The sequence below is a fragment of the Protopterus annectens genome, chromosome 16.part0, assembly GCF_019279795.1.
Source record: "Protopterus annectens isolate FY-2018-M chromosome 16.part0, PAN1.0, whole genome shotgun sequence".
Classification (NCBI taxonomy): Eukaryota; Metazoa; Chordata; order Ceratodontiformes; family Protopteridae; genus Protopterus; species Protopterus annectens.
In genome coordinates this window covers 375,828,602-375,844,555 of record NC_056750.1, presented here as the reverse complement: position 1 = coordinate 375,844,555, position 15,954 = coordinate 375,828,602, and the positions used below count along the sequence as shown (strand labels likewise).

General features: G+C 39.4%; 1 protein-coding gene across 1 annotated transcript in view; it reads right to left on the bottom strand.

Moving 5' to 3' along the window:
* The window catches only part of ABCA2 (ATP binding cassette subfamily A member 2), a gene marked incomplete in the record, with an annotated part of 2,505,641 nt that overhangs the window by 660,261 nt on the left and 1,829,426 nt on the right, over positions 1-15,954 (bottom strand). Inside the window, 2 exon segments of the mRNA XM_044058216.1 lie at positions 8,425-8,712; positions 14,739-14,859. Coding sequence (XP_043914151.1) covers positions 8,425-8,712; positions 14,739-14,859 — 409 coding nt within the window.

Here is a 15,954-nt window from a genome sequence, read left to right as displayed (position 1 = left end):
GCTTATTCTCTCTTTGACAGCCTGGAAAAATGTTGTGACAGCCTTTCCAATGCACTTGTTGATCTCTCTATCAAGTGACAAATTGAGATCATAGAGCTTAGGTACACAAACTCATGGATGAACTCCAGCTCACAGTCATCCACCCTGATAAATGGCTCGTTGCCCACATTTTGGCCCATCACCTGGGTCTTCTTTAGACTGATTGTGAGCCCAAACTCCATGCATGCAAACTCAAAGTGAGTCGTAAGTGACTGACATTCCTGTTGAGTGTGAGCAACAATAGCTGCATTGTCAGCAAATGGGAACTCTTACTAGATGTTTCCTAAACACCCTGGTCTTCATTCTAAGCCTTGACAGTTTGAAGAGGCTGCCATCCATTCTGGTTCAGAGAAAGCTACCATCTGTAGGAATTCTGAATGCAAGTTTCAACAGAACTGAAAAGAAGATGTCGAACAAAGCTGGAGATAGCATACACCCCTGCTTCACTCCACTGAGAACCTCTAAAGGTTTGGATGTGGATCCATCATTCAAGATGGTCCCTTTCATGCTTCCATGGAATCTCTGATAATGTTGAGCAGTGTTGGGGGACAGACAATCCTAGCCAGAATCTTGAATGCACCTTTCCTACTGATGAAGTCAAAAGCTTTGCTCAGGTCAGTGAACGCAAAATACAGAGGTTTGTTCTGCTCCCTAGTCTTTTCTTGAAGTTGACTAACAGAGAAAAAGTCTGTGGCAGACCGTTCTGTTTTGAACCCACATGGAGACTCGGGATACACTCTCTCTGTAAGAACGTGGAGCCTCTTTAACAATCAATTTTGTCAACCTTGTTCTTATAGATAGCAGCAATGTTAGCATCCCTTACATCTTGTGGTATGCTGACTTCTCGCCAGCATTTGCAAATGCAGCTCTGCGATTAGGGTACTATTGGCACATTTAAGGATTTCTGAGGGAACAACATCTTTCCTGGGAGCTTTTTCAGAAGATTATGCTTTTACAGTGACATTGAGTTCCTCTGAGGTGTGTTCAGGATCGAGTTCAGTCACGGCTGGCAGAGGTTTGATGCCATTCAGGGCTCTCTCTGTAACTATGAGCTCTCTGTTGTACAGCTGTGAGTAGTTTTCCACCCAGTGCTCCATCTGCTTGGTGCTGTTCATAAAGACCTTGCCTGTGGCCGACTTAAGAGGGTACAGTCTTCCTTTGTGACGGACTGATATCTTGCTTGATCTCATCATACATTCCCTGAATTTCACCAGTCTCCACGGCCTGCTAAATTTTGAAGCAAAGATGGAGCCAGTAATCTCTGGCACACCACCAAGCTAACTACTGCACTTGACTCCACACATTGGAGTGCCTGCAAGTTCTCATTGGGAGAGGACCTGTATGCAGCCACTGCCTGTCTCTTTTTCTCAATCAGGGGAGTTAGTACTTCAATGTAGGCTTCAAACTAATCAGCATACTTGACATGACCAGGAAATTAGGTGCATATAACAGATATGCTAAGTCATTCATAATTACAGAAACTGAAAGATTTTCTTGGAGATTAACTGAAGTTAACTGGGTTACAACAACTGTCCATGAGAAAAAGTAAGTTTAGAGTTCCAGAAATGAATCAAGAAAGATCCAGGAATGAAAATGCTGAAAGATATTGCCAAGAAAGGCTTTCCAGAAAGGAAGACTGCTAATAATGAAATAAAAATACATTTGCTTCAATTTAAATAAGTGGTTGGTTCCAATTAATGTTTGTTTTTTTAAAGCAGATAAATGAAAGTGCCAAATCTGTGGAAAAACAAAAGTCACTAAAGTCTCTGCAAATAGAACAAGTAGCTCAGAATTTGTTCTCTGTAATGCTTATCATAGCAAAACTCCAAGAGAAGTTTTATTCAGTTCCAGACTGACCATGGAGCAAGACAGGGATGGATTTATTCCAGTATCAAGAGAATGTATTTTCGATGTGTGACAACTATTAAATGTAGCTTCCAGAAGTTAACTGACACTACAAGTCAAAATGTGACACAGGCACTGAAAGCCATATTCTCCAGACACAGTATTCCAGAGCGTGTCCTATAAGGCAGTGATCTATAGTATGCTAGGTCAGAGTGTAACATACTTTGAGAGCAGCAGGAATTTCATCACATTATAGCTGTTCAAGGTGACAGAGCAGTTCAGAATGTTGTGCACGAATACAACTGCAGAGAAACGATAGTTACTGATACATGGACAGAGCCTGGGTTCAGGAAAAGGAGGAATATGAGGCTAATTCTGAAGCACTCCAATGTTGAGGATGGATTCAATGGCTTGGACACTTTTGGAGCCAGTCCCAACAGACCCAGAGGATCTGAATGTTTCCTAGAGGTCTCTTTACTCTTTATGGTTTTCTTTCTTCTTTTTAGTTGAGATAGTTTACCTTTCCCTGCTGAAGCAGGCAGAAGCCCCTTACGGGCAATCTTGGATCACCTGTCAGATAATGTTTTGTCCTGAAAATCCCATACCATATCCTAGCTAGCTACAGGTCACCCTCCATGTCCCAAGGAGTTCACAATGCATACTAACGGAGACACTTGCTATCCAGCCTAATACCTTACTAATGGGAGACTTTAATTACCCTTCTATAGAGTGTGAATCCTACACAGCTTCAAGTCTACAGGCACAGAGATTCCTGGACTTTGTAAATACAAATACCCTCAGCCAAAAAGCAAATGTGACCCCTACAGCCTCCCTGATAAAGTCCAATCATAAAGATGTTTCCTTTGAAATCAAAATCAACTTCATAATCCCATTAAAATCAGTAACAGTAAGGAACTATTCCAAGGCAAATGACCTTTTAAGTGATGGTTTATCAAAATTAATTGCCCTTTCAAACCCAGAGAACACAGCAGCTTATGCTGAACTGCTCTCAGAAACTCCATACAACCATGTCAATGGCTACACAGAGGCTGCTGTGCCTACCAGAAGTATGCCCAGGACTAGCCCCAGAAACAAACCACCCTGTTGGCATCCCAAATTAATTAGGATATACAACAAAAGGGAAAACATTATGGCAAACATCAGGAAGGATAATTCCTATAAAGATAAAAAAACTCTCTCATCAAACTAAACAGGCAACTAAGAGGGCTAATTAAGTCAAGTACAGCCAATACTGATGTTAGATCATGATAAGGCCTTCTTCAGCTATGTCAGAAACCTCTAAGGCAGCACACAGCAATGTGGTGAACTGCTGTTTAACAGTGCCACACTCACCGTGCCTGGTGATGAAGTGTACCTGTCAGCAGACAAATTCAGTTCCAGCTTTACCCCCCCATTCACCCCCAACCCCTCCCCCCAAATATATCCTCAAACATAACTCCTTCAACCATAACTAGGGATCGTGCACTGGTTGTGCTCACTAAAGCCAATAACATCCTAGGATGCCCCCAGAACAGTCTAAAATATGACTTGTCAGGAATCCTGGAGTCATTATTTAACTATAGTCTTTAAACAGGCTTTGTGCCTCATGAATGGAGAACTGTGACAGTCATCCCCTTTCATAAGGGAGTCCCTTCAACAGACCTGGAAACTACAGACTCATTAGTCTGACTAGTCTGATTCGCAAAGCCTTGGAAATAACTACCATGGAAATCATCAACAAGCGCACAGAAGACCTCCAGATACTGGATCCATCCCAGTCTGGCTGTCAAAAGAAGACCATGCTTACTGAATCTGGTGAACTTCGCTGAAAAGGTCACTAATGCAACAGATGAGGGGGAAACTATGCATACTGCCTACCTAGATCTGGCTTATAATGCCCCACTTGGGCACTGTCAACAAACTTACAGAAGTAGGTATAAACCCATTTATAACATGCTGGATAGCTACCTGGCCCACTGAAAGAACCCAGCTGGTTAGAATCAGTGAGGCCATCTATACAAAGAGGCCAGACCAGTTTAGTCCACAAGGACTCCATGCTGGGCCCACTCCTCTTTGGCATCTACTTTCTGGATGTCAAAGCCAATGTAATAGACCTCTGGTTAACCAAGTTCGCAAATGACTGCAAACTGGGAGCCGTCACTGAATCCCCCCAAGATGAGAACACCCTTCAGACAAACACTTGGTGCCAAAGCCATGGGTTAAAACTCAATACCAAGAAATGCATTATAGTACCTTTGGGAAGGCAGCCACCCTGGGTAACTACATAATCAGTAAATCACCCCTAAAAGTTGATTCATTACTCAGGATCTGAGAACTCATGTAGACAGTAATCTAGTCTTCAACCACCATGTGTACAAGGTAGTAAGAAAATCCTCCTGTGTTGTTCAACTTACAAGCAAGGGCATGGCATACAGGTCCAGAGAGGGCATCACACTACTGTACTCAGCCTTCATCAGACTCATCACAGAATATAATGTCCCCTTTGGTATGTAAATGACCAGACACATGCAGCAACTAAAATGCCCACAAAGATTCCTTACAAAAAAAACATAGGGAGTAAACACAATGTCCTTTGCTGACTGCTTCAAAGCCCTGTTTGTTTACTCGGTGTCACAGAGACTTCTGAGAGGTGATCTTTGCCTGGCAAACAAGGCATCCCTGGACTCTGTTTTGATGAACGTTTCGCACACTTGCTAAACAACCAGCATCAGAACTAGTAGATTAAAAGACCTAGCTTGCAACATAAATAGGACATGTTGGACAGACATACATGTTTCTCAGAAAATGTCCTTTATCTTGAACAAGCTTCCCATCCATTGGAAGCTGAGTTCCTCCCTATCTCTATTTAAGTGTAACTTAGACCAATGGATGGATAATTAAAAACTCACCCCTTGTCTGGCACCTATGTTTCTGATGGACAGAGGCAGTTAGTAAATCACCCACCTATATAAATCAAATTTATAGGTCACATTTGGGTTGCATGACTAGGCTTATGAGGATCCTAGTGGTCATTAGCCTAGTATACACCTATAAACCTATGAAAAGCAGAGCAGGCTAAGCAATCCTTCTCAGGGTGTGGGGCTCCTAAGGAATACACACATTTATAGTGTGCATCTTGAGAAGGCATCTTATGCCTCCAGTTGACACGTCTTAAAATTAAACAATTTATCTGACATCCTGAAAAGAATAAGAAATGGCTACTAACATCACTAAAGAAATATACACAAGTCCAAAAAACAATGATGACAAAAACAACAATAACAACCCTAACACTGAGACACACAATATAAGTAACTAGAATTATTACAGTCAAAAATGATAATAACCAGAACTACCATGATAAACTGATGGTGGTAAAAAACCCTAACTCTCTGGAGAGATATAGAAACAGAACAGAAACAGCACTAGAATAAACTTTTTTTTTCCAGTGGGAAGGTGAAAAAGATAGCACAAGAACAAAGCCTACGCTGAAAAGCTATTAAATAAAGTCACTTATCTGACATCTATTCCTTTCCAAGCACTGAGCCAAGACAGCCACGTCTGTAGAGTTCGAGCAGCAAACAAGACCTGAAGTAATTCAGTAAACAGAGGGGAGGAGTCTGAGCCTTGATTCCAAAATGTTTGTAGATTGACCAATGGATGATCTGACTGGATCCAAAGACCCATAAGTTGAGGATGGATGGAAGAGACAACATCAGATCTGGAATAAACTTGAAATGCTGCAATGTCTATGAATATGAAATTTAACATTTTTAAAATATTTAGTTCAACGTTCTATGCTGCTGAATTTGAAAGCAATATTAAAATGTGCTATCACTGCAACAGAAACTTATATAAGTATTTTTTTGACCAGCCAGTCTGTGCAGGGGTAAGGAGTCTGACAGCTACAATAGACATAGACAGTCAGAAGTTTGCTAGGAAGGGGAGTACGGTGAGTTTTCTTTCTACCACTGGAGGAGGGATATGCCAAATAAAAACAGAAGCACGCCTTGTCAGGGTGGAGTAACCCCTACAGCACATGGATAGGGAAAGTGTTTGGTGGGTTTGGTGACAGGTTGTATTAAGTGGGGTATACGCTTCGGTGTGACACCACTATGTGCTGGCATTAATGAAGAAGACATTCTCGGGTTATCCGTGCCATATTTCCTCTGACATAAGAAATATTCCTGGCTGGTCTCATGGGATATAGGGATAAAGCCCTGACTATGTTCTGGTTGACCTGTGTTTGCTTACAGGAATGGGTGTCTTAGGGAGTAGGTGGAGGAAGAAACTTGAATAGCCAATACCAGCTCACCCATCCTGTAGGGAAGAAGACTGCTAGGCCTGTGGTATTGGTGACACCTAGCAGTGTCTTGTTGTATTGCCTGCATGCAAAGGTCATGCTGACTTGTACTGTGTCAGTCAGGAACATCCTCATTCAGCCTGCAAAACAGGATGTGAGTGTGCCAGCACATGTGCCCCCCCACCCCCCAAACCAGATAGCTATGGTGAGTCTATGGACAGCCAAAGGGAGAGAAAGGTAAGTTGCTCCACAGGACTTGTGGCTGACTTGCTACTTACCACTTAACTCTCATTGCCATGGGAATGTACGGGCCTATATGTCTTCCAGGCAGGAGCAAAGGAGCCATAGGGCTCTCACATATCCCACGGATGACCAGTTACTGCCCCCCTGTAATGAATAGGCTGATATGATGTAAATACTGAAGCCATCAGTACAGAAATAATAAAAAATATAGATGTAATTCCTCATCAGAAGTCAGGGTAATAAGTAAAGAATGGACTGCAGAAGTATAAGACCATGGAGTGAGGATGCCTAGGATAGTGTAAGTAATATAGAACTACAGTGCAGCAGAAAATAAGGAGAACCAGGCTGTGGACATATAGCCCCTTGCCAAAAAAGTATATTTCCTCACGATTTCTATAAATATGAATTGAATTAATGCTGCAGCAAAAGTCTCTCCTATAAAATTAATTTAGTTCTGCTATTAAAAAAGAAAGATGCAACATATAGGCGTTATTCCTAAAGGGAACAGCACCTTTACAGTTTTTAGAGAACTGCTATGCTAATCATGAAGGCTGATATCCAGCAGACTACTATGCCCATTCCTGCTTATGTCAGGACACGGGTTGTTAGCACTGCAGCAAGTATGTGCGGTGATGTGCGTGTGCGTGTGAGAGAGAGAGACAGAGAATAAGACAGAGACTGTTCTGGTGCTGTGTGAGTGTGTATAAGTGGCAAAATATGTGTGTGTGCACATGTATGTAGGTGTTTTTGTAGGTGCCTATATTGTAGAAATATTAATCACAGTTTCAAAGACACATAACTGAGTCATGAATAAATATGTAGCTGTTTTTGTAGGTGCCTATATTGTATAAACATTAAACACAGTTTCAAAGACACATAACCGAGTCATGAATAAGCTTCTGTTCAATGCCACTTGTTCCTGTCTCCAGATTGCTTGTTATCGCAATAGCGCTACTAGAGTTCATAGTGTTGCAATACATTTGGAGGTGGGCAGTTCCATACGTACTAGTGTATGACTGCACTGAGGGTAGCAAGAGTGCAAATACACTGGGATGTGGGTAATGGCTGAGCATACAAAGCATGGAAAAGGTTGTGTCCAAGTGTCATACAACTAACTAGTATAAGAATATACTGGGTGTGTGAATACAGCATACAGTGCATTGTGGTCAGAGTAATGAGCAGGTTTTACAAAACTGCTCATCCAATCTACTGCTTAAGGGGAAACCCATCTAAGACCTCTTCAAGACAATGCCTTTCCAGAGGACCTGATCATCCCTCCCAACAACTGCTTCTTAGCAGTAAAGTGCTTAATATGACATGCCCTACTTGCTACTGGCCTGTGCCCGTGTGGGAGTAACTTAGGTAACAGACATAAAACGCAGAACACAGGAAAAAGAATTAGATCATGGCTTATAGTCAGTGGAGGTTTACCATCATATTGTCGACCTGCACATCTACGACAGCAGATGTGCTAAAGGATGTTTTCAATGGTTCATATTAGCAAACCAAAACATGCCGAAGACGCAAAAGAGCAAATGCCAGTGTGCATTCACACTTTTGTGAGTTCGGCATCCTTCACTGTAGTGTATCCTTGGAGTTAGTATATATAATTATCAGGGGGGTGCAGGGGGTCTTACCCCCTGCTAAATGTATTGTGAATGGCACCGGATGTTGAGGTAAGTTTGAAAAAAATGTCAACAGTTCGAATTCGAGTTGTTGACATATTTTAATTTGTTTTTGTGATCATTCGCTAACGTTAATTTCGACAATATTTTTCGAGTAAGTGATTACTTGCACAAAACACTGTTGAAATTATGATGGTAAACCATCAATGGAATGATTTGAGATAAGAAACAGAACTAATTATTAATTAATAAAACACTAAACAGGGGGAGGTACATGAGGTATACAAACTGCAGGAAGTCTGTTAAGTATCAGAATTTACCAGTAGTTCCCATCTGCATGTATTCATAGTATTCATAATGCTGACAAACCTTGCAAACTGACATTATCAGGGTCCTCTTGATTGTGAAACAGTGGATAGTACTCTCCATAGAATTCAGAATAGAAGCCACCTTCATCACCACGTACAGAACCCACAGAAGAGGAGGATCCCAAGGAATTCTGAGAAGGGCTAAGCTTGGAAGATCTGACCAGATCACTTTCCTCCGCATGTGGCTTTGCCACCTCAACTTCTGAAAGTAACTCTCCATTAAGCACATCAGTTTTTTTTCCAACCTTCTGGTTTACTCGTGGGTCTGATGGTTTTGACTCTTTCATATCTGGAAAAAAAGAAAATAAATTAATATAAAGACTCTTCAAACCAATTCCAAAATCTGCAGGATGAGGATGTGCTAAAACATTCTTCAATATTCATTTATTTCATTAAAATAATGACATTTAATTTTATAATACTATATTGTTGGAAAGTGCTCTAGTCAGCTTCTGAATATTTATTAATATTATAAACATCTTTTCTAACTGTGACGGTAAGGTGTTAGATACTGATATGTCTGTTACACTACACCAACCTTGTACATCGTTTCATGTAACAGATAAGCTCAAACTTACTCAGAGGATTGTTCTTTTGTATATTTAAGGATTATCCATGGCAGGGGTGAGGGATGCATATAATTTATTCTAGAATGTTGGAACTGCACTATGATGCTGAAGCGAAGCTCTCTAATGACAGCAGAACTGGGTAAATACCACACAATTTAAAATCCACCACTGACTATTGCTTTCATTGGCCCATCTTTCACAGATTTTACTGAGTCAAAGCGCCTGCCACATGTATGTTTGTGGCAAAATGCCTACTACCTCATTCACACCTACGGCATCAATTATACTCTGAACTGCTTCACACCTGTAGTGCTAGTTGTATGGGGTTGCCTTACATCACTTAAGTCTACAGCCCCTGAAAGGCAGACCACAAAAAGTGCTATTAAGGTGGCTTAATTGCAGTTCTGAATTTATTCAATGCCATGAGTAAGCAGGTTAAATGTGAGAAAAGTATTTAAATTAAAAAGTGAGACAGCATTTGCTTCATGTAAAATATTTTCTCTCATTTAAATGCAACTGTAACTGAGAGTTTACTGCAGCTGCTCTCATTAACTGACTGCTAGCAAAAGTGAACGAGTTAAACTGTGACTTTTATTTTGGTTTACTTGTTTTGGGATCTGCTGAAAATGTTTGTTTTTTTTTTTCTTTTCTTTAAGATATGGTTTTATTTCTTCCTTTCTCATTTTTATTTTAAAGTCAGTGGGTCAACTTGATTTTAAGCTGTAAAATCAAATTTGAGTCCCTTGGCTTTATAATTATTCAAATGTGTCTCCATTTTCCAGTTCTTTTTTCATGAGTGAATGCAAAATTATGCTGCTGTGTCTATACTAAACAGGAGGTACAGAAAGTCCTTTAAGCTTTTTCTTTTTTCTTTTGAACAGAAATACTCCTTTCACAATATTGTCTAGCTTTTTGTTTTGTTCCCTGCAGACTACACAACTCGAAGCAATGTGAGCACTGTTTCAAGATTCTTCAAACTCTTTCCACAGCAGTCTTTTCAGGTATGTTTTCTCTTCTATCTGAATGTATTTTACTATTTTTAAAACTTCTTGACTCATTTTACCCATTATAGCAGTGCAAGGGTTTGTAGCCTTTTCAAGACTGCTCATATAAAGGTGGTGAGCCCAGTGACAGTTGTGTTAAGAACCAACGCTGTGAAATCACAAAACTTATGTGATAAAGAAGATAGCTTTGGGCGTTAAGGAGGAAGCCCACCGTGAAGGGTGTTTTGCCCTTGCACCTCATACTTAACATCATCACATCCACAGTCACAGGCCACAGAAGAGCAACTCATTCAATTAAAGATTTGTTGATCTCATAACTAAATATTGGCTGTTCGGTTACTTCCTTATTCAGTCCCCATGCCAGTTTGTGACTGAGATATCATCTACATGGAGATGAAATCGGAGTGAAACAGGAATTACTTATGTATTTTCCTCCAGTGGATATGTATTTTGATGCTAAAGAGTGAAACCAAACCGCTTAAACTGTTTTTCAAGTGTCACAGATACATACACTTTCTATGATGTAATATGCAAGAATGCAAGTTAATTAAATATGTCTTGAAAGTTGTTTATGTATGTATGTATGTATGTTCTGGCATCGAGATACACAGCTGGGAAGTATATATTTTAAGAAGAGGCCAAGAGAGGGAAGGACGTACAATAAATGTGTTATGATGCAACATCCAATAAAAATTGTGAGATATTTAACAATTATGTTACAAGTTAAGACAACATTTGCTTTATATATGACAACAGTGGACAAATGACACAGCTACTATACAAAGGACTGAGTCTCTGATCATTCAAAGATGTAGGTCATCAAGAAATGGATTCCAGAAACTCACCTTTACAGCAAAACTAGACAGGTGAATTTTTGAATCCATTTTGAGAACAAAAAACAAGTAGTTATAATTTTGTTGTAATGGAAGAGATCTAGCTGTCCCAATGTGCCACCACTTGTAAAAAAAAAAAAAAAAAAAAAAAAATGTGTGTTAAACATAATTTTCAACCTGTTAGCTCAAAATCAGGGACAAAGACAAAAATAATGAAAGACAAACTTGCAGAAACAGGGAGAGTTGTTAAAATATTATTTTATTCTGTTCAGTATTTCTAGACTAATAGGGTTTTCATTCATATGTATTTTCTCAAGCAAAAGAAGGCTGGAACTTTAACCTTTGATATTACTTAGTGATTTGTAACCTTAAGTAATATGACAAAGTATCCCGAATTTTATCAGGAACAAAACTTAACTTTGAGAAAAAAATCACAGACATTCTGCAAACTGAGGGTATGTCAAAAAGCTTGAAGAAGCTCCTTTTAAAGCTGTTTGCTGCAGTGCACTTCACTTCTGGCTGACATTTATGTGGGAGCACAAGGTTTGTTAAAACTTATTTTATTTTACATTTGTTTACCCGGCTAGTACACTGATCACAAATGAACATTGTTGGGCACTGCTGGGAAGTTTTTAAAGCTATTACTTGGTTTTCCCATACAGTTCCACAGTGACACAAGATTTTCTTAATTATACTGGAGAGATTCAATAACCCAAGTACCTAGCTATAACAAGTTTATTTTTCTCTCAGTTTTGGAGCCCAATCAGTACACTCCTTTTATTACACAGAGGGTTATGATCAAGTTGTTGATTGCAACTAGTTTGTTAGGCATTCAATAAAACATACTCCAAAAAATTCACCTCAAGATCAAAACAGATCTGATACCAGATCACACTTATTTGTAACACAAGAAGTTTTAACTGCCCCAACATACTTCTAGTTAAAAGTGTAGAAGTGTAAAGTGTCTAACATGTTTAAAGGAGCTGTATCTCACCTTGCAGTTCAACAGAAATGACAGCCAGAAGCATGTGTACGTTTGCAGACAATTGAAAAGCTGTTAGACACTTGGATCTGTCACACTTCTGTGTTTTGCTATTATTTGCATGGAAATGTGAAATATGCTGCAGTTTTCAAAACTTTTAGCAGGTTTCCAGTGCAGTTTCCTGAAAGCAGCCATCTCTCTGATGGCATGAAATTTGCTGATAACAATGCAGTTCATACATATAAGAACCATGCAATAAGATGGTTGTTATAAACTGTTGTTCTTGCATATGAACTTTGTTATAACAATGTTATTTTCTCTCAGTTTAAGCGAGTAACACGAATTGCTAATCATCACTACTTTATGTGGTCAAGAAATGGACATCAAGAAATGAATTCACCTCAGAAGATGAATTTATTGAAATCCATTTCAAGAACACAAGAAAAAAATCACCAAGGCTGGCAACCTGTACATAATGTTTTGTATCAGACAATTTACTCTTAAATGGGAAACTTTTAGAATTATATGTAAATTTACAGATAAGGTTACTATTTGTCCCTCTTTGTTTTTCATTTTTTACACAATTGAACTTTCTGCAAAAAAACCTAAAAATTACAAGTGATAATTTAAAAGAAAAATATATGTTTACTTTCATTTAAATACTGCAGATAACAGCGGTGCTATATATATATATATATATATATATACATATATACTCCTTAATATGACATTAAATTGCAAGAAAACCAACAATATATGATGAGTCTACTTTCATAATAAAAATAAACTAAAAATAATTATTTCTTTGCATCAGTCGATAGCAAGTCATGTCCTGAAAACAAATCTTACTCTAGTAAGAAATGTCCCAAGTTCTCAGGTTCTCAGTAAATAATATTTGACCAAATTGCACTGTCATCAGACAAGGTCGCTTTGGTTAGGATCTGCTTTCAGCCTGAGATGATATAAATTTAAAGCTGATTCCTCTATGAGTGGTCATCTTGGTCATCTCTCAAATCACTGACACCTAACTAACTGATTGCACACAACTGACAACATAATCTCCTCAAAAGACCAACTTGTATAACACTTGAAGTATTTGCAGGGAGTAAGCTCCCCTGTACCTCATATGTGGGAAGTTTCATCCCTACACTCTCCCCGTAATTAAAGATTCTAGCTCCATAGTTACACAACCAAGAGGACAGCATGAACAAATGGCATGCATGACTGACCTTGCAGCTTAAGTCACTGAATAGGAAATAGTACTTGGGAAATGGGATCAAGGACTTAATACTCTGGAAAATAAACCCTGATCAGTTGTACAGAAACCAATTAAATCCATCTATCTACAACCTCTTTTCTCATTTTTTGCACATAGAGTCAAGGTGCCACTTTACCAGTAACAATCAACTAGAGCCAAGGATTGCACTGCCGGGGGGCTAGCCCTACAATGGTAAATCTTCCACACCACACACTCACACCTATGATCAATTTAGAGTTTCCATTCTGCCTAATACATGTCTTTGGAACGTGGGAGGAAACTGGAGCACCCAGAGGAAACCCACACAAACACATGAAGGACTTGCAGACTACTCGTAGAAGGCACCCCAGCTGAGAACTGAACTGGGGAACCTCTTGCAATGAGGTGACAACTCTATCTGCTGATATAACCAATTAAATATGTTCCTATATTATTTCAATTTTGTTTCACCAGTGTATGTACTTTATTTGTAACACCTGCTTTCAGTAATTAGAATGGAACAATATTATTTAATACAATGGAAATTGTCACTATATTAGTAATCATAATTTTTCAGCATTAATGGTTAATCTTGCTAAGCATTTACATATGTGAAAGGTGATATGCTGCTTTGTAGGAAATTTTCTGTCAACAAAATGCTACATGAATTCTTTTGTCAGATGTTCTTCTTCTGGGTGCACCCTTGGACAGACAACTGCAGTCAACATTCTGAAAGAAACAATACAAAAGGAAATTCTGACAGACTGGGAAACCGTGTGGCAGCCAGCTAACTAGTATGGTAATTCTAAAATCAGACAGTAACCATTTGAAATGTTGGGACCCACTAGAGAGAGTCCCAAAACATGGATACTGAATGGCCGAAGGAATGGGCTTGCATATATCTGTTTCCCCTAAACTACAGCAAGAATGATAGAAGTACCGTAACATGGACTGTTCCTTTAAAGTCTCTGCTACTATAAATATTATACATTAGCGTTGCTTGGCTTGAAAGATGTGCACAAGAGTAGAGTTCAGCAGAGAAAAACAAAATGTTACTGAATGTATTATTACTGCGAGTTCTGATATCTGAACTGTTTTGTATTATAAAAAGAATGGTAAACATCTCAAAAAAAGCCAAATGCAGTGGGGAAGGACTCGGAGAAGGGGAAGACTGCCAACAAGAACATTAAACCCAAGTGCAACAAGCATTTTGATCCCCACTTATAAAACTTAGAAGATCAAGAAGTCTCTCCGTCACACAATAAAATTATACAAGTGTATTCTGACAGAGTCAGCCATCTCCACGAGTCCCAGAAGCCTAGCACCAATTCACAGAATGAATTCTGAGACACAACTAAATATTATTGTTTTTTTTACCTCCCTCTGGGACTCAGCACACAATTTCAAATTAACAGAGCCAGAACCCATGATACCAGCAAAGTGCTTTATATGTATGTAAGGAGCAGCCAGAAGCAGCAGAATTTCTGTTTCTTTCCGTCCCTTGTTAATACAATCTTGTTTGATAATACTGTTTATCTAAGTCAAATGCAGAGAACAGTATACTTTCCAGTGGGCTTCTGAGCAAATCCTCGGCTCATTTTCAATGCAATATACATACATGCATTCCCAGCTTATGATGTTTCCAACAAATCTTGCTGTTTTATTAATGAAATGCAGACTGTTTGCTTACCAGCATCACTGTCCTCCAAAGACTGATCTTCTTCAGACACTTTCAGGAATACCTCTTCTAGGGTGGTGTCCATCAAACCAAAACTGGTTAGGTGCAGCTCTTCAATGTTTTGTTCCAAAGCCTGAAGAATGAAGAAACAGGTTTAAAAATATACACTGGCAACTGGGCATTATCAGACAGGCAGCCAAGTAGTCAGTGCTTATTTCCTCTCCAAGTACTATTACTCTTTCAATTTATAAAATCTTCTTTAGTCTCCAAGTCACATACATTCAGTTTCTTCCACCGATTGTGCTTCTTTTTGAAAACAATTTACCTATTTAATCCCTCAGGATGGATGTTCCCAAGCCATTGATGGCACAGAGCAAGAATGCATAAGTAGGGACGTCAACCAGCACTTTCTGTACTATGTTGCTGGACATGTGGATGGGAAGTCAAGAGATTGTTAGACATTTCTGTAGCACGTGGAGATGTTAGATGGCTGTTTTTGTGGCATGCTGCTGAATATACAAATGGAAGTCATCTGAACAGATCAGACAGACTAATGGAGGCATGGATGGGAAGTCAGGCTGAAGATGTTACGTGGGTGGTCCTGTGATATGCTGCAATAAAACATGGACTGAAAGTCAGCCATTACATCTGACACATCTCTTTCTGTAATATGCTGCTGCTGCTGATGTGGTGGGGGTGAGCCTGGAGATGTTAGATGGATGTTGTGGCGGGGATGAGCCTGGAGATGTTAGATGACTGTTTCTGTGATATGCCACTAAAGACATGGATGGGAAGCTGGCCAGGAGATGTTAGATGTGTGTTCTGTTGCTACACTGATGGAAACAGGTGGGAAGCTAAACTGGATAATGTTTCCTTCCTGCTTAACCTGAGAAGGTTACTGAAGCACTGGATAAGGGAAAAAGTCAGTACACACCATACATGTAGACCTCAAAAAGGCATTCAACACAAGCCTGCCCTCTGGTATTATTGATAAACTGCCCCAGAGAAATTTTAATCTGTATGTGATTTGTTGGATTGCAAACTGGCTGACAAATACAACCTAAAAAAATGAGGGTGGGCAGCTCTACCAATGTCAAAAGACCTGTGCCTAGCAGTGTACCTGACTGGTCAATCTTTGGGCCACTCCTCTTTGGCATTTACTTCTCAGAAGTCAAATTTAATGTAAAGGGTTTGTGGCTGACCAAATCTGCAGATGATTGTAAACCTG